This window comes from Crocodylus siamensis, chromosome 9, assembly GCF_052110815.1.
Source record: "Crocodylus siamensis isolate JL-2025a chromosome 9, ASM5211081v1, whole genome shotgun sequence".
NCBI lineage: Eukaryota > Metazoa > Chordata > Crocodylia > Crocodylidae > Crocodylus > Crocodylus siamensis.
The window spans coordinates 37,360,180-37,376,812 of record NC_143403.1 but is presented as its reverse complement, the minus strand read 5'-3'; the positions used below and the strand labels follow the sequence as shown (position 1 = coordinate 37,376,812).

The 16,633-nt window shown below is 46.9% G+C and overlaps 1 protein-coding gene across 1 annotated transcript; it reads right to left on the bottom strand.

Annotated features, from left to right (window-relative positions):
• Positions 1-1,992: 1,992 nt before the first annotated feature.
• ADGRG3 (adhesion G protein-coupled receptor G3) lies at positions 1,993-15,603 on the bottom strand. Its single transcript, XM_090063175.1, has 12 exons — positions 15,556-15,603; positions 14,207-14,366; positions 13,481-13,619; positions 10,653-10,796; positions 8,527-8,649; positions 8,393-8,432; positions 7,155-7,255; positions 6,115-6,227; positions 4,801-5,081; positions 4,271-4,364; positions 2,984-3,273; positions 1,993-2,173 (listed from the first exon to the last, which is right to left on the bottom strand). The coding sequence occupies exons 3-12, from the start codon at positions 13,517-13,519 to the stop codon at positions 2,031-2,033; spliced, it is 1,368 nt and encodes a 455-aa protein (XP_089919301.1). The 5' UTR covers positions 13,520-13,619; positions 14,207-14,366; positions 15,556-15,603; the 3' UTR covers positions 1,993-2,030.
• Between the last annotated feature and the right edge of the window lie 1,030 nt (positions 15,604-16,633).

Genomic DNA, 16,633 nt, shown 5'->3' with positions numbered 1-16,633 from the left:
TGTAGCGGGGAAAGGGGCATGTAGCAGAGGTGCCTGGGGTGTCAGATGTCCAGCAGGTCGCAGTGTGCCAGAACTCCACTGTGTATATTGAGTCCATGAGTTTCTGTACCTATTACCTAGGAGGCTGGTGAAGTGCAGTTCATAGGCCCAGCTCTGAAAAGTGGTTTGTACATTCAAACAAGCACCTAACCGCAACACCAGAACTGAAGCCAACTTCCTACAGTTCAAAACACAAAACCTGCCAACTATCTCCAGTACCCCCACAAGCTGCACACCAGAATCTATCAAAGACAACAAAACCCAACTACCTGTGGGGGCACAGTCCTCAGCAAAAAAAAATTCTGCCTCCAGTCTCTCAGGCCTGATCCTGAGAGGGAACAAATGACAATGCAAACTACTTTTCAGAGCTGGGCCTATGAACTGCATTTCATCAGCCTCCTAGGTAGTAGGTACAGAAACTCATGGACTCAATATACTTAGTGGAGTTCTGGAACACTGCGTCCTGCTGGACATCTGACACCCCAGGCACTTCTGAACTTTTAGCTGTGCTGCTACATCCCCCTTTTCTCTCTACCCCGACCCTAGCCTGTCCCTCCCCCCAGTGCCTCCATTTTCATTTTCACTGACTGGCTTTCTTGCCTGCATTGCAGGCCAGGCCAGCCTCTAGCTTCTTTACTATTCTTTCCATCCAGGACCAACTGCAGGTACTTCCTCAGCCTGTCAAAGGGGTTTTCAACCCTAAAGCTTCCCAAGATACATTTTTTTAAGTACTCCTTTATTTTTTCATAATACACCTATAGACATAAAAAGGCAAGATAAGCCATCACACACCATGAATAACATCATATGTCCAACACAACACAACATCTTTACCTCTTGCTGTCAATTCCTTTATAAAAAGAAAGGCGCTGTGATAGTTCTGTTTGGGTACCTTTGATGCTGCTGCTGATGCTACTGGTGTTGAGTCAGCTAAGTTATTTTATCTGATGTCATGTAAAGCGGAGGACCAGGTGGGAGGCTGTAGGGGAGGAGGAGGCTTAACTGGGGCTTACTGCCAGCGAGACGCACACAGTTTGCAGGCTTTGTGGCCTGGCAGGGCCCAGCGCTCAGGCCTGCACTAGATTTAACCCCCCTGTGCCCCAAGACAGATGCAGTCGCCAAGCTCCCACCCACATGATAAGTTTTGCCTGTCAGCAGTTTGGGGGTGTCTTGAAACTTGGCAGGCTTTGTGACTTCACCAGGGGCTACTACCCCTGCAGGTTTCATCCCCCTGTGGTGTAACACATAGACGTGACAGGTGTTTTGCTTTCACGAAGTAGGGTTGCAGTTCCCCTTCAAACCCCTGCACCGATCTTTTTGAAACTTGGCAAGCTTCATGCTTTCGGCAGAGGCTACTACTCCTGCAAGTTGCACCCAAATCAGAGCTAAAATAACAAAGTTAAAGATATTTAATTTATCCCCCATGATAACCTATAGCTGGATCTCCAAGGTGGCTCCATAGCTTTGGAGCCGCTTAGGCTGGATCGAAGCAGCAAACTGATCTGGAGCTACGGATCAGATCAAGGCCATCCAAAGTGGCCGGATGCGAAGCCGGATCTGATCACTGCCGACTCGCACAGGCCTAGTGGGCATGGCTCATTTGCATATGCCCATTAGTATAGTTATAGCAGTTCTAAGAGAAGGCTAAGCCGTACTAGAATTATACAACTGAAACAAAAACTCCTATCAGGTTATTCCAGGAAAACTTCAGATAAAGCAATGTAATACAAGTACTTCATTTAGGAGACTGTTCTGTGCACAGCTTGTGGGTCAATTAAAATGTGAGGGTTCTTCATGTAATGCTTAGTGACCCAAGAGCATGTATGTACTTGTGGCCTGGAAGGGCCCAGCCACTCTTGTGCTTGAGACCAGGTATAACACTCAATGTTCCAGTGCATATTGCTTTCAGAATGAGACACAGAACATGGGAAAATGAAATCCCCAGTTCCTGGCTTCACTTGCAAGGCAGGTCTTTGTCCAAAATGGCTCCCTTAGAATGAGGGAGACGGGTTGGGGATATGGCTACTGTGGAAAGCATTTGTGACTTGTTCATCCTTGGCAGCATTGGAGGAGGATGTGGCTGCCTCATTCTTTGGAAAATACAGGAGTACAAACCAGAGGAATATGAAGAGACCTGTAGGGACAAGAAAAGAAAGATACCATTAGCAGGTCAGGCATGGAGACTTGGGAATCCATCTGCTGGCAAGGCCTTCTGGCTACTGGCACAGGTTGTGTTGTTAAAGAGTTTTGAGCCAATTCCTGGTCTCAGTGTGAACATCTTCAATCTGAGAACAGCTCCAACCCCACTTATGCTGCTTCCAGTGGGAAGTTCACCTGTCCCAAAGCTCATTCTTCCTTCCTCAATAAGCCCAAGGACTTCCGAAGTTAATTTGAGTTGGTTCAGTTGAAACCACTAAGCTCTGATTTGCTCCATCTATTCTGATTCTTTTGGTAGTAATCTTTCACCCATGAGAGAATGGATTCTGGGAGCAAATGCTTCCAGGCAGCCAGTGGATATGGGATGGTTGCCATACTCACACTGTTGTTTCTGCCCACTGGCAAATACAACCTTCCACTTCTGTGAGGGGCCCCAGTCCTTAACTGAAGTGCTCCTAACAGCACTGCAGTTAGAATGTACCTGCAGAAATGGCCCTTCGCACTGCCAGCCTCTTTACCAAAGAAGCGTGGCTGGCAGAGAAGTTCCAACATGCCCTGCTGCAGCTAGCTTTGCCATTTAGTTCAGGATGAAGTACTGCCTGCTAGGATTTTAGCCCAACTGAAATCTCTCTGTTAAAATGGCAGGCAGTGGTGATCTGGTTTCATATACTTTATGTACCATAAAGATAGCCTCTGATGAACTACCAGTGCAGCTGCAGGGCAGTATTTGCACACAACTGCTATTGTAGCGAGGTTTGCTTGTGCTGTAGCCAAGAGCTTTCCTGACCTTGGAACGAGTTCAGTATACTGAAGAAGTATAGTGCTGGTACAGACGTGGAGCCGTAAGTGAAGAAAGCCAGGCCCCAGGTGGCTCCCAGCAGGCAAGAGAGCCCCAGCACTGTGAGGACCCCCTTCCAGGCCTGTGTCTTCTCTCCCTTCCCTGCTGTTATGCTTTGAAGGCTGAAGAATTTCCAGGCCACTATCCCTAGGACCAAGGCATTGAAGAGGAAGACAAGGCCAAAATAGCCACAGTCAGTGATATAATGGATGGTCAGGTGGTCAGAGTTTATCCAGCACCTGCAAGAGATAGCAACAATGAATGTAGATTGAGATTATTAGTTGTAGTTTTCAGACCAGGGAGCCAGCCCATCAAGAGGGACAGAAGACCAACAAATCTGATCTTCCGTATCTGAAGGGCCTGACTACATGAAGCTCCTCCTTCTGTAAAGGCAGGAGATGCATTATCATGGGGACAATTATGATGGAAGCAGGAGAACTACAGGATAGGGAGTGACTCTTCTGCTGTGTGGAACACTTTGGTGCTGAGTGCCTCCATCCTGCGACTTTGAGCACTAATAGTCTTCCCACTCCAGCTTCTCTGTTACATCTGGAATTACATCTAGCACAACACTCATGGAAACCCACAAATGTGCCTGCAGATGATGCATGTGTATTAGGATATAGCAGGAAGAACTTCTAAACAAATGCCCCTAGGTGAATGAAGCTTAGGAGCAGCCGGAATACTGGAAATGTTATCCACTGTCACCTGTGCAGGACCAGGATGAAGCAGTATGGAATAAGCACAAATGGTAAAGTCAAAGATCCTGCTTTCCTTGTGTCCCCAAATTTCCCACTGAGGTAGGGGGAATATTGCATATGCAAGGAATGTACAGCAGTTTCCCAAGTCTTTCCTTTCCATTTCTAGAGCTGGTGGTGGTGTCCCCAGGAACTTCATGTTAGAGTGCTGTGAAAGGAAAGCGCTGTAGCACAACACTCATGGAAACCCACAAATGTGCCTGCAGATGATGCATGTGCATTAGGATATAGCAGGAAGGACTTGGTAATGCTTGGTAATCCTACTGTGGGTAACTTTTAACTGGAAACCTAGAAAGGAAGCCAGATGTGAAGCTAAGGAATAGTAGAGGCTGGCTCCGATATAAAAGGTCTTAAAGGGTCTTGAAGATCAAGCAGCTCAAAGATAAATGGAAAGTTCTGTCCAGTTTTCTTCCCAAATGAAAAGGAACAGGACTAAGTTAGCTTTGTCCAGGCAGGCATGTTAGAGCAGGTAACTTACAGAGAGAGTGTGGTCTGGTTTGCCATATCCATAATGGTGTATTCTCCATAGCTGTTAATGCTGCCTGTTATAGTGACCACAATAGCAGGGAACCCTGAGTAAAACAAAGGAGCAGTCAGTGAATTGTAGGGAGCTTTGAATCCCTGAGAAAGGGGATGTTGGTGTTTGGTTTCATTTTCTGTTCCTAAATGCTCTGACCTCTTAAGAGACAGCAGACATTGTAGGAAGCCATTTAGGGAACTTGTGATATAACATGGGAATCTAGATTGGAAAGATCTGGGCTCCCTGTGCCAGTCTCTATGCAGAGTTATGGTGCCCTCTCCACACCTGTAACATTCTTCTCCAGTGATGTTTTTAGATAAAAATGATATTTAAATGCAGAGGAGGCTATTAGTCCTCTTAATGTCAAACTTTAGTCCCAAATGCGTTTGAAGCATCTTTTAAGAGCTTTCCCTAAAACTTTCTGGCTAGTAAATTTGCTCTGAACCCGACCAGATGGGTCCTAGCAACATGGGGGAAATGTTTCTTACCCCAGCCTATGAGGCACAGCTTCACTAAGTAGTATTGTATGTATGTGTTGACGACTTTGATGACCAAAAGGTAGAGGTGAAAGCCCTCAATGGCCATCCAGGTGAAACAGCAGAGCAGGCAGTAGTGAGTGAAGCCTCCCAGGCCCTTGCATAACCCTGGATGGTCCAGGGGATTAATCCCATTGTTCAGCAAGTAGGCTACATTCAGGATGAACAAGCTGCCATTGAGATTCATGTGGATCTTCACTGTATTGTCAGACTTGAATTTTTTGTAAAAAAACCTGAGAGACAAAATGAGGGCTGGTGAAAATGGAGGTCAACCTGGGAAAAGCACTAGGAAGGAAAAGATTACATAGATCAAAGGACATCATTCTCTTCTGAGGACTCAGTTCTCTCTTGCCACTTAGGAAGTGAGGGAGGGGTGATGAACTCCCTTGTCAGCATTCACTGATAGGAGGAATATGGTCAAGGGATGCCCAGAAACTTGTGTTACAGATTTAGTCCCTCCCACCATGTTGGGAGAGTCACATCTTAAATCCAGATCTTCACAACTGGAACAAAAAATAGAGAGATATGGAAGGAGGGAGAAAACAAGGGAACCAAACATGGGTTGGAGGAGGCAGAAGACTTGATGATCATCAGGTAAGAGACTGGAAGCTCTTTGGAGCAGATTTATCATGTGTATGTGTGCATTGAGCAGTGCCATGAACCTCAACCCTCTTTTGTGCCTCAGAACTTAATCCCAACTCAAACAATAATGAAGTGGGTTGAGAGTAAACAGCAGAGAGGGGAAACAGCTCACCAGGAATGGTACTAAATGGCCCTTGCAATGGGGTGACTGCAGTGTGAGGGATTCACCAAGAAACAGTATCTTGAACAGCTGTTCTTCCCCCCAACCCTGTCTTCTGTTTGGCTTCAGGCAGAATCTGGGCCAATCTCAGTCCCGGTATAAGCAGGTATAAACTCACTGCAATCATTGGAATTGCAGCAGTTCTCATCAGGGGTAGACTCGCATTCTCAGTCCCTGCATTCTACCACTGGGAAGACAGTGTAGTCCTGTGGATGGTGCACTGGACTGAGATAAAAGGAATGAGATTTTATTGTTGCCTGCAGCCAAAGCAGATTGGATGCCTCTACTCTCATGTGACATTGGATGTCTTAGACCTGGCTAGCATTGGGATGGGAAACCACTGGGAATTCTAGAGAGACAGTCCTTGTAGGGATCTGAACTACATGAACCTTGAGATCCCTTCCAAACCCATGTTTCCACTGAATAATTCCTGGCATCCTAGAGAGAAGCTGAAAGCACCTTACCTTAAAAAGAAGTACAGGATAATGGTGATGGATAAGAAGACCATGGAAATTCCACAACCAACATTTGTTGTAGTCAACAAGGACTGTGCTGTGATGTTGTCTATGGATGGGTTCTGTCAAACACAGATGCTCTGAGTTAGCTCAGGCACAGATGTGGTATGAAATTAGTGAGCAGTATATTACAACTCAGCAACCTGCTGGAGCTGTAAGAATAACAATGCTTGGAGGAGAATAACAGCAAAGACTTCTGTTGTTTGGTACATCCTGGGCGCATCTACAAGAGATGCTAAATCCACAGTAGACTAATTCAACTGTACATTAGTGCATCATCGTAAAAGCTGTGCTAATACTCAGCAGAATTAGTCTATTGCACATTAGCATCACTTAAAATGAATGCATGCAGTAGCACTGGGTATTAAGATTTGAGTTAGTACTTGTTATTACAGGTACACAACTTAATGCACAGTAACTATGGCACATTAATGCATGTGTAGATATGCCACCTGAGTGGGAAAATCTATTCCTATTCAGACCACGCAAGTAAAAGTAGCAAGGATGCTACTCCTTGGGCGACATTCAGTGGAGAGGAGAGAGAGGGGCAGCAGCGACATGTAAGTAGCCCCTGACATGCCACCCAAGGCTGGGGAGGAGGATCAGGAATTAGCTATGGTTATGATGGATTATAGTAATTTTGTAGACACTCAGACTTGGAGAAGAACACTTACTAATTCTCTATGCTTCACTAATTTACAGGTAGTTTGCAAGGCAGATGTCTGGATCAAGAATGTTTCCCCCATCCATCCATCAATCCAAGATATGGGATTTGATTTGCTTCCAATTTTCTAACTTTGGCTAGTACAGAGATGGAATCCAGATTTGTCATTTGGGCTAGGATGATTTTATACCTCCTTAGAAGAAGTGTTTGGACAAAACCACACTAGTTCATGCCCAGAATAGCTCTGGTTCAGATAAATGAAGTATGTGTGACCTGAGTGGCAACAGCCAATATCAAAACAATAAATGTGAAGTGTTCTTGGTACCAGTAAGAGAGTGAAGAATGTTAGGTGATCACAGCAGCACACGGTTTTTGTGTCATGGAGTTTAGCATGGCATCCAGATGAATTCCATCCTCCATTCTGACCTACAAAAGTCACGCAGAAAAGCCAATTAGTATAAATCAGGCACTTCCTCAGTGTGAGCTTTCTATGACACTAATAAGCACACTGGAGATCTAACACCACAGTGTAAAGAAATACCATGCAGCTTCTTGAGTCAGAAGAGAAGGATGAAGAAATATGTAGAGGGTGGGATTGTTTGCATAGTGTGGAACAGTTATAGTACATGCTCAGATGTGACAGTGGTAAGAGACGTATACAGATTAGATGTATATATAACTATAGAGATTAAATAAATGCAAGTGTAAGTATTGACACACACTCTCCATGGCTACCCTGTCAGAACCCAGAAGCTGAATATATAAAGTAATGAGAATGAAGCAGCACATTCAGTATTTGGGTTCACAGTCTACTTCTCTGGGGGATCCTGTATCAATTATTTGGCCACAGAGAAGTTCTGAGGTCTGGTCATCATGACATCTCTGAGGATTATTCTTCAAATACTAATAGTTTTTTTTTCTAGTGGCTCTCATCTGCCTAAGGTAAGATCCAAACATACTGAACTGGCATGGACATTGGATTGGGTGCTTCAGATTTCTGAGCAATGCAAGTGGGACACACACAACAAGTCCAAGACGGCAAGCTACTGCAACCTGAGTAATCCCAAGTATGCTACCAAAAGCCCACAGCACAATTTGGGCTTGGGTGAGTGGGGCATCTGCCCCAGGGGCCAACTCAGAGGGGGCTCCAAAATGGCAGCCCCCAGGGAGCAGTTATCCATGTTCAGGAAGATGAGATGTCAACAGCCTGTGCCACATCCAGAGCAGCCCTATGTGAAGAGGTAGAGTGCTGCCTCCCCTCGGCCCCTCTCCTGCCGCAGTTCAGATAAGGTGCTTGGAATGTCCCTACTTGGCATGGAGCACATTTTCACTGATACAAAGATAAAGATGGGCCCTCTTAACCCTCAGGGCTGGGGAGCTGGCAGGCCAATAGGGTCCCTAGGATTCTGTCACACTCTGGTGCACCCTTTGTGGACAAGCGGCTTCTTCTTTGCCTTGCTCTTGTCTCAGGCTCTTCCATGATTGGTTCAGAGCCTGACTATTTTTCCTGTGTAGAGTGCAGGTCTGTTCTCAGTACTGCAGGAACAGAGGCAGGGTTGGTACCTTTATTAAAGTCCCAGAAGACACACTGGCGGGTCAAATTCTGAAAGCACAGAGAAGGTTTGTGATCAGGGAGGTCTCTCATTGAGGAGGAAAGACGTCAGATTGCAGGGAGGGCTAAAGGGACTGTAGCTCACCTGAGGCAGCTGTTTGTGCAAGAAGCTGAGTTCTATGCATTCACGGAGTCCAGTGATCCTCTTGCCCTTCACCTTCACACTGATAACTACATTGTCTAGGACAGTGCCTGTCTGATTCGGTTCCTGCGTGGCAATGGCCATAATTAGTCTGTATGTTTAAACAGGAACCTCAGCTTGCCAGGCTAAGGTATAACCCATATCCACTCAAGTTGTGCTCTGTCCTTGAGTGGTGGCGAGGCTTATGAGCTTTCTATACCATACCTAACAAGCCATATTTCCTTAGCTCACACAGTAGCATGAGCTACTAAAATCTAAAGGCTCCAGGTTCAGGCCCACCAAGAATCATGGTGTCACTAGCAACCATTGCACTGGTCCTAGAGGTGATGAGGGTCAAAGCAAGCTAGTTTAGCCAGTTGGCTTGTTCCTTTCTGAACTGCCTAGGGCAGTGGTTCCCAAACTGTGGTACATGTACCACCAGTGGTATGCAGACAACCTGTGAGTGGTATGCGTGTAGGTGACAGAAGGCCGGAGGGCAGGGTATGCACAGACACAGATACCCAGTTGCAGCCTACTGCAGGTGGCCAGGAATGCAGCCTAGCCTCATGTGGAGCAGTGCCCAGCAGGTAAGTGTGTAGGGGGGAAGGAGCATGGAGGACAGAAGGGGCAGGAGGGTACACATGAATGCTGTGTGCCCCCGGAGGATGGGAGGGCACAGTGACCACTCACAGGTGTTGGCAGCAGTTGGGAGTGGGGGCGTGTCGGCAGCGAGTGGGGAACTCCTGCAGGCAGCCGCAGCATTGTCAGTGGCACGCTGCTGGCAGTGTCGATGGTGCTTTTTACAGGGGGTGCACTGCCAAGCTCTGAGTGCACATGCACCCGCGTACACCCCTTACATGTCGCCAATGGGGGTGCAGATCAAGGCTCCCACAGTGAGGGAGGGAGTATGACAGAGGCAGGGGTAGGGGCAGGGACTGGGGTGAATGGGGCCCTGGGGCTGGGGCAGGGCATGGGATGGTCTGAGCTCTGGGAAGCCCATCCATGGGCATGACGGGGCTCCCGTCACTGTGTGCACCCTAGAGGAAGTATTGTGGGCACATGCTCCCTGGATTTGTGCACGGGGCAGAGGTAGGCTGCCTGCTGTGCGCTGGTCTCTGCATCTTGCTTCCATTGCTTGGGGAGCCGCATACGGCACCAGGTGTTTCCTGCCCCTGGGTGGGCAGGGGAAGCAGTGTAGCCAGTGTGTGGGAGGTACACAGTGTTGCATGTGGCTCCCAAGGCAGCAGCAGGAGGTTGCAGAGCCTAGTGTGCCTCTGCCTTGCACACAAATTTGGGGTGCATGTGCCCCCCTGCCTCACCTGGAGTGCACACAGCTACAGGAGACACCCCTCCCATGCCCCTGGACAAGCTGCCCAGGGCTCTGATCATCCCCCAACCTGCTCCAGGGCCCCATTCACCCCGGCCCTTGCCCCCACCCCTGCCTCTGCCCCTGCCTCTGTTTTAATACACAGTCTGTTACCTATGTGTATGAAAAATTTGCTGGAGGTACTTAAGGATGTATCATTTTAAACTGGTGGTATGCAATCTATCCATTGTCCTAGGGAATTAATTGATTGCTTTCCATGGTCAATTTCACCTTAGTGAGGAAATGTGTATTTCATGCTCCAGGGCATCTGGGGATCACTGTCATGGTCAGGAAGGGATTGTTTCCTGCCCGTTCAACACTATACAAGCAATGGAGCACAGTAGAGTGGAGTCCTGTGTGGTTCAGTGGTAGAATCCTTGTCTATCACACAGGAAATCTGGGTTTGATTCCTATACAACTATAGCCATGGAGGCACCAAATATCTGGACACAGTCTAGTCTTTGGATTTTGCCTCAGTGCCCTAAAGGGAGGAGGGTGGAAAGTCTGGGCAGCCACTCTTCCAAAAATTCCTGCCCAGGCATATGTATTGAAGGTCTGGGTGGCCCTCATACATACACCATGATCCAGGAGGATAAATGGTTGCTAAAAAAAAAGTAAGAGTGCACTTGCCTTCCTTGAAGGCATCACACATTGTTCAGTGATAGAAGCAGGGTGGAGAAGGGCCTGGATGGGCCTTTGCTATGGCTAATATACCAGCTCTTACCTTGAAGAGTCCCGATTCCCCACTGTTAATCATGGTCACTGCCACTGTGACCTGATCTGTCTTGTTAAAAGACTGAAAAATCTCCATGGGGAGTTTAACACTGCTTGTGTTCCTCTTTCCATTCACATCTATCATTGTGGGCACCTATATCATGGGATGAAAAGAGATGAGCGTCATAGAAATTAAGGGCAGGAAGAATCCTCAAAATATTATTCCTGCTCTGGGTAGGAATACTGCTGAGATGAAATGATCCTGGCAAGGTGTCTGTCCAGTTTCATTTTGAAGGCTTCCAAGGTTGGGGACTGCACCACCGCCTTGGGAAGTCTATTGCAGATTCTGGTCATCCTTACTGTAAAGAAGTTGTTCCTTACATCCAACCTGAAACCATCTTCTAACAGTTTATGGCCATTGCTCCTTGTCTTCCCCTGGGGCACCCTAGTGAACAGTTTTTCTCCCAGCTCCTGATATTCACCCCTTACATATTTACACACAGCCACCAAGTCCCCCCTCAGTCTTATCTTCCCCAGACTGAACAGTCTGAGATCATAGTTTCATAGTAGCTAGAGTCGGAAGGGACCTAGGTAGATCATCTAGTCCGACCCCCTGCCTTAGCAGGAAAGAGCACCGGGGTCAGATGACCCCGGCAAGGAGCTCATCTAACTTCCTTTTAAACATCCCCAGGCTAGGAGCCTGCACCACTTCCCCTGGAAGCTGGTTCCAGGCCCTAGCCACCCTGACTGTGAAGTAGCGCCTCCTAATATCTAATCTAAACTTACCCTCCGCCAGTTTGTGACCGTTATTCCTGGTCACTCCTGGCAGCGCACGGGGGAACAGGGACTCCCCCAATACCTGCTGATCCCCCCTGACCAGTTTGTAGCAGGCCACAAGGTCCCCCCTTAGCCTTCTCTTGCGGAGGCTAAACAGGTTCAGGTCCCGTAGCCTATCCTCATAAGGCCTGCCCTGCTGACCCCTGATCATACGAGTGGCCCTCCTCTGAACTCTTTCCATATTGTCCACGTCCCTCTTGAAGTGTGGCGCCCAGAACTGGACGCAGTACTCCAGCTGCGGCCTGACCAGTGCCGCATAGAGGGGGAGGATCACCTCCCTGGACCTGCTCGAGATGCATCTGTGGATGCATGATAGAGTACGATTGGCCTTCTTGACTGCCTCCCCACACTGCCGGCCCATGTTCATCGTGGAGTCAATGACGACTCCAAGATCCTTTTCCGTCTCCGTGCTGGCAAGAGGAGAGTTCCCCAACCTGTAAGTGTGGTGCCGGTTCTTCCTCCCCATGTGCAACACCTTGCACTTATCAGTGTTAAACCCCATCCTATTCTCCTTAGTCTTTCCAATAAGGTTTGTCCTCCAGGCCCTTAATCATTCTTGTGGCCCTTGTCTGGACTCTTTCAAGAGTCTTCATGTTTTTTTTTGAAGTGTGGTGCCCAGAACTGGACACAGTACTCTAGCTGGGGCCTCACCAATGCCAAGTAGAGAGGAAGGATGGCTTCCTTAGCCCTGCTCACAATGCATTGGCTAATGCATCCCAGTATGCCATTAGCTCCATCAACTACAGTGTTGCACTGGCGGCTCATATTCATCCTGTGATCAACCGTAACCCCAAGGTCCCTTTCAGCCATCATGCTGGCTAGGACATCCCCTCCCAAGCTTAGGAAATAACTTATATTCATGTTGCAGGTTACTTCTCCCCAGGTGAAGCACTCTGCCTTTATTCATATTGAACTGCACATCATCTGCTGACAGCACCTGGTTCTCCTCTAATATCTCCTGTCTCAGGATCAAGACCCTATTACATTCTCATAAATCCCATGTGAGGTGGATATTATAATATCCACTGTAATGATGGAATTGAAAACCAGGTGAGAAATAATTTGTCCAAAGTTACTCAGCGAATCAGTGGTGAAATTGGGACTAGAAATCAGAGGTCCTACTCCTGACCAGTAGAGAAGAGTTGCTCAAACTTTCTGTGTTGGTAGCTCCAAATCCAAGTTCATGACTCCAGTGCGAGTCCAACTGGGGATGTAGGATGTGGAGAAACATCTGAGTGCATTAGGTGGATGCATAGTACTAGCAGGAGAGACCATTTTTCCTGCATCCTCACAGGTATGTATATATGGTAACAGTTACATAACATCATATCCCCAGTGCCTTGAGGAGTCTGTTTGGTACTCTATATAAGTGTTTCTCATCCCTTTTAGACTCAAAACATCTCTCATTAAATTCAAGACAACCTTTGAAAAATGCAACTCTTTTTTAACTATCACTCATTTTTCGACTATAGAAGAATAATAGAATGATTTTTCTGTTGTACAGAACTCAGAAAGACCACAGCAGGCCAGAAGTTTTCAGACACTCTGGACTCTGCATTCAGTGCCAAAGCACTGAAGTTTGGCACCCGGGGCAAAGACAGCAGTGGCAGCCTGCACTTGTCCTGTGTACAGATCCGGGAGGGTGGAAGGGGAGGGGGCACATGCCCGCTTCATGATTGCTAGGAGTGCATGGAGCAGGTGGAGCTGCTCTTCCCCCATCTGTGGGCCCCCCAAACGAGCCACTCACAGCTCCATCCCACATCCCGACCTAGCTGGGCAGCACCTGTTGGCGCCTCCTTCACTTCGGCGCCTGGGGCAGTCACCCCACTAACCCCTCCTCCTCCCCACCTGCTGCGGCACTGTCTGCATCACCCTTAAAAGGATTTCATGATGCCCTAGGGTACTGTGGCACCCCAGCTGAGAATCACTTCTTTAGACCCAATGGCTTATATCTTCCATGCTCTGAAAGAGCTACCACTTAGAAAGATTTGTGTTTCATACTTCAGAAGGCATCAACGTGAAGACAACAGCTTGGGTCATTGTGGCGCTGATGTTCTGACTTCGTATCTTTGCCCAATTTAGGTCCAGACTATCCTGTGTATATGCTGTGGTGATGAGGTCCTCAAAGTCCAGCCAGTACCTGCAATGGGAAAGGGGACAAGTCGAGTCAATCAGTTGGCACTGTTGTTCTTTACAGAGCACAGTGTATGCACCAATGAGTTCTGTGATGCCTGCTGAGTCCAATGCATGAGTGACAGTCCTGCCCACAGGGGACAAGCAGGGAGATGGCAAAATGAGGCCATCTTGGCCTGAGCTACTTGAGAACCTTTTACCAAGGTAGGTACTTTCTCAGCACAGACAATTTTATATTTCTGTCAGACTGGAAAGTGAGAGAGAAACATGTCCAACTGGTATAAACTATGAGAACTACCTGTTATGGCACAGGTGAGTGAGAATCAGCAGTTCAGCACAAGACCTTCCTCCCTGGGAGAAGAAAGGGCCAAATGCTAGGGCCGGTTCCTGAAACAGGCTTCTCCTCTTTACAAGGACATTGGGACTCTGGGACAGGACCCTCTCTTCTGCGTTGGGTCTTGAGGGAAGGTTGGAATAGCTGCCGTAGCATTAACCGTCCCACTACTGCAGAAAAGGCCCACATACCACTTGCTCCAAGACAGTTTTGCCTACGTAAACACATCATGTTCCCTTCCCATGTGCACACACCCCTACCTGAGGATCTCTTTCCTTAAACAGATGCAAGGATCACTGTTTGTTTGCCACAGATTGTCACACGTGACAGACAGCCTGATGACTTTCTTGTATGTCTCCAGGTTTTGGGAGTTATGTGACAGGGTCTCAGGACAGCATGATTCAGGATTGTCCCCCCGTGCTGAGGGAGACAAGCAGAGTAAGATGGTAATTTACAAGTCATACCACTTCCTGCTTATGCTCTGTAACGGTACTGAATTACAGCAGAGGGCACATGTAATACCCAGTAGTCTCCCTCCTCACTCTTGAACCCCCAGCCCCTGAAATTAGGGGTCCCCACACTAACCCACGGTCACAAGCCCACCTCACCCACTCCCAAACTGACCCTCGAACCCACGGTAATTTGCCTATGGAGGAAAAAAAAGTTGTCGCATCTGGCAATTTTATTTACACAGCCCCCTACTGCACCCTGACCATGCATCACCCATCACCACACCATGCAGCTGCACAGCTTCCTATACCTGCCCAAATAGGTGCCCTGTCCCTTGCATCCTCCTCCAGCGCCTGCATGCCACTCCAAAGGCCCACACCCCTGAAGTCTGAATTCTCACAGCCCATTCTGCCTGTGAAATAAACCTCGGCAAATCTTTATTTGAAATCTTTATTATAATTTTTTGAAAATGCCATGATCCAAAACATCACACTAAATAAATTAAGTGGGTAAATAAACAGAAGAATCATAGATACAGCAGTAAAATTTGAATAAATATTTAAGTAATTAAATCATTTATGATAAATAAACCTAAGTATAACTAAAATAAGCTATGCTACCATCACTAGGAATATTATTAAGCATCAGAAAATATTATATAATATGAAAACTATTTAAGGCCATTTAAAAATATTATAAACTATTATAAAACATTAAAATGTTGATACTATTTATATTATGTACAGTATCTACAGTACTTATATTTATTTATGTATTTACATTTATTTATAATATTTATATTACTAATATTTACACTTCTTACACTATCTGTACTATCTATACTTATTTATACTATTTATACTATCTATCTAAACTTATTCTATACTCTATTTTTATTTTGCTTACATATCCACATCTACTATCTCTCTATCTATAACTATTATTAAGTCTCATTTATTCCTTCATTGTTCTTTTTTCTCTGTCTTTAACTTTTTTTTTTCTTCATTTACCATTTTTTACTTCTGATCTTCTCTGTCTTCTGCAGGGGAACAAACAAAGAAGCAGAAGTTTGGTTTTGGCCCGTAGTCCCGCAAAAGCACCTTCTTCCCCTCTTCCCTACAGGATACAAAGAAAGTCGGTGGGATATTTCTGACATTACCTATATATAACTCTGGATGCCTTTTATCCCGGGGGCCAGGTCTGGCACACAGCGTCCACCCTCACTGTTACTTGTGTGTCTGGAATGCATGATAAGAAATATAAAAGTTATCTCAAAGTATTAAAGTATGAAGAACAGGTGCCACACCCACCCCCTCAGCTGCAAACTTACCATTTGCTGCTGCTGCTGCTCCACTGCTCCTCATCCACCTCCATCTTGCCAGATGGTGGTATTGGGGTAAGGGGAGAATGTAATAAAACTGTGGTGGTTCCCTCAGCCTTTCCTTGTATGGCTTGCCTTGCAAGTTCCTGATCATACGGGTGACTCTTTTCTGGACTCTCTCAAGTTTTTCCGTGTCCTTATTGAAGTGTAGTGGCCAGAACTGGACACAGTACTCCAACTGTGGTCTCACCAGTGCTGAGTAGAGCAGGAATATCATCTCCTTAGTTTTACACAACATGCATCAGTTGATGCATGCCAGCATGTTGTTTGCCTTGCTAACCACCACCTTGAACTGCCGGCTCATGTTCATATGATAGTCAGTCATTACCCTGAGGTCCCTTTCAGACGTGGTGCAAATCAAGCTGTCACCACTGAGCCTGCACGTATGTTGAGGGCTGTTTGCCTCCACATGGAGCACCTTACACTTGGAAGTATTAAACTTCATTTGGTTCTGGTCTGCCCAACTCTCGAGCCTGTCCAGGTCTGCCTGTGTCTGCAACCTGTCTTCTGATGAGACCAGGGAGGGAAGAAGACAGTCAGCCAGGGTGTGTAAGGCTGGGAAAACATGGTCCTATGAAGCAACTAAAAGCCTGGTATGGGTGCTGGGGAACCCTGAAGTGTTAAAACAGTTCAGCGTCGGCAAGAGCCCAACTAATAACTTGCACATCTACCTGGATGTCTCCAGGGAGACTTGCCCAGTGGGGCACAACAAGATGGCAGCAGAGTGCATGGTGAGTTCAAGAGTGTGAGAGCTGCTTTCCTACATGGAGTATCAAGAGTTCATCATAGTGGCACCCCAGTTCATAACGTGCTGCATTATTGGTATGTCCAACCATGAATGGAGGTTCTCAAATGC

What these genes read in the sequence shown, in the direction of transcription:
- ADGRG3 (XM_090063175.1), bottom strand. Translation starts at nt 13,519, where the DNA reads ATGACCCAAGCTGTTGTCTTCACGTTGATGCCTTCTGAA. An exon ending in TGCACAAACAGCTGCCTCAG is followed by an intron (nt 8,433 to 8,526) that starts GTGAGCTACAGT and finishes CTGTGCTTTCAG; the next exon opens with AATTTGACCCGCCAGTGTGT. An exon ending in ATCCTGTACTTCTTTTTAAG is followed by an intron (nt 5,082 to 6,114) that starts GTAAGGTGCTTT and finishes TTTGTCTCTCAG; the next exon opens with GTTTTTTTACAAAAAATTCA.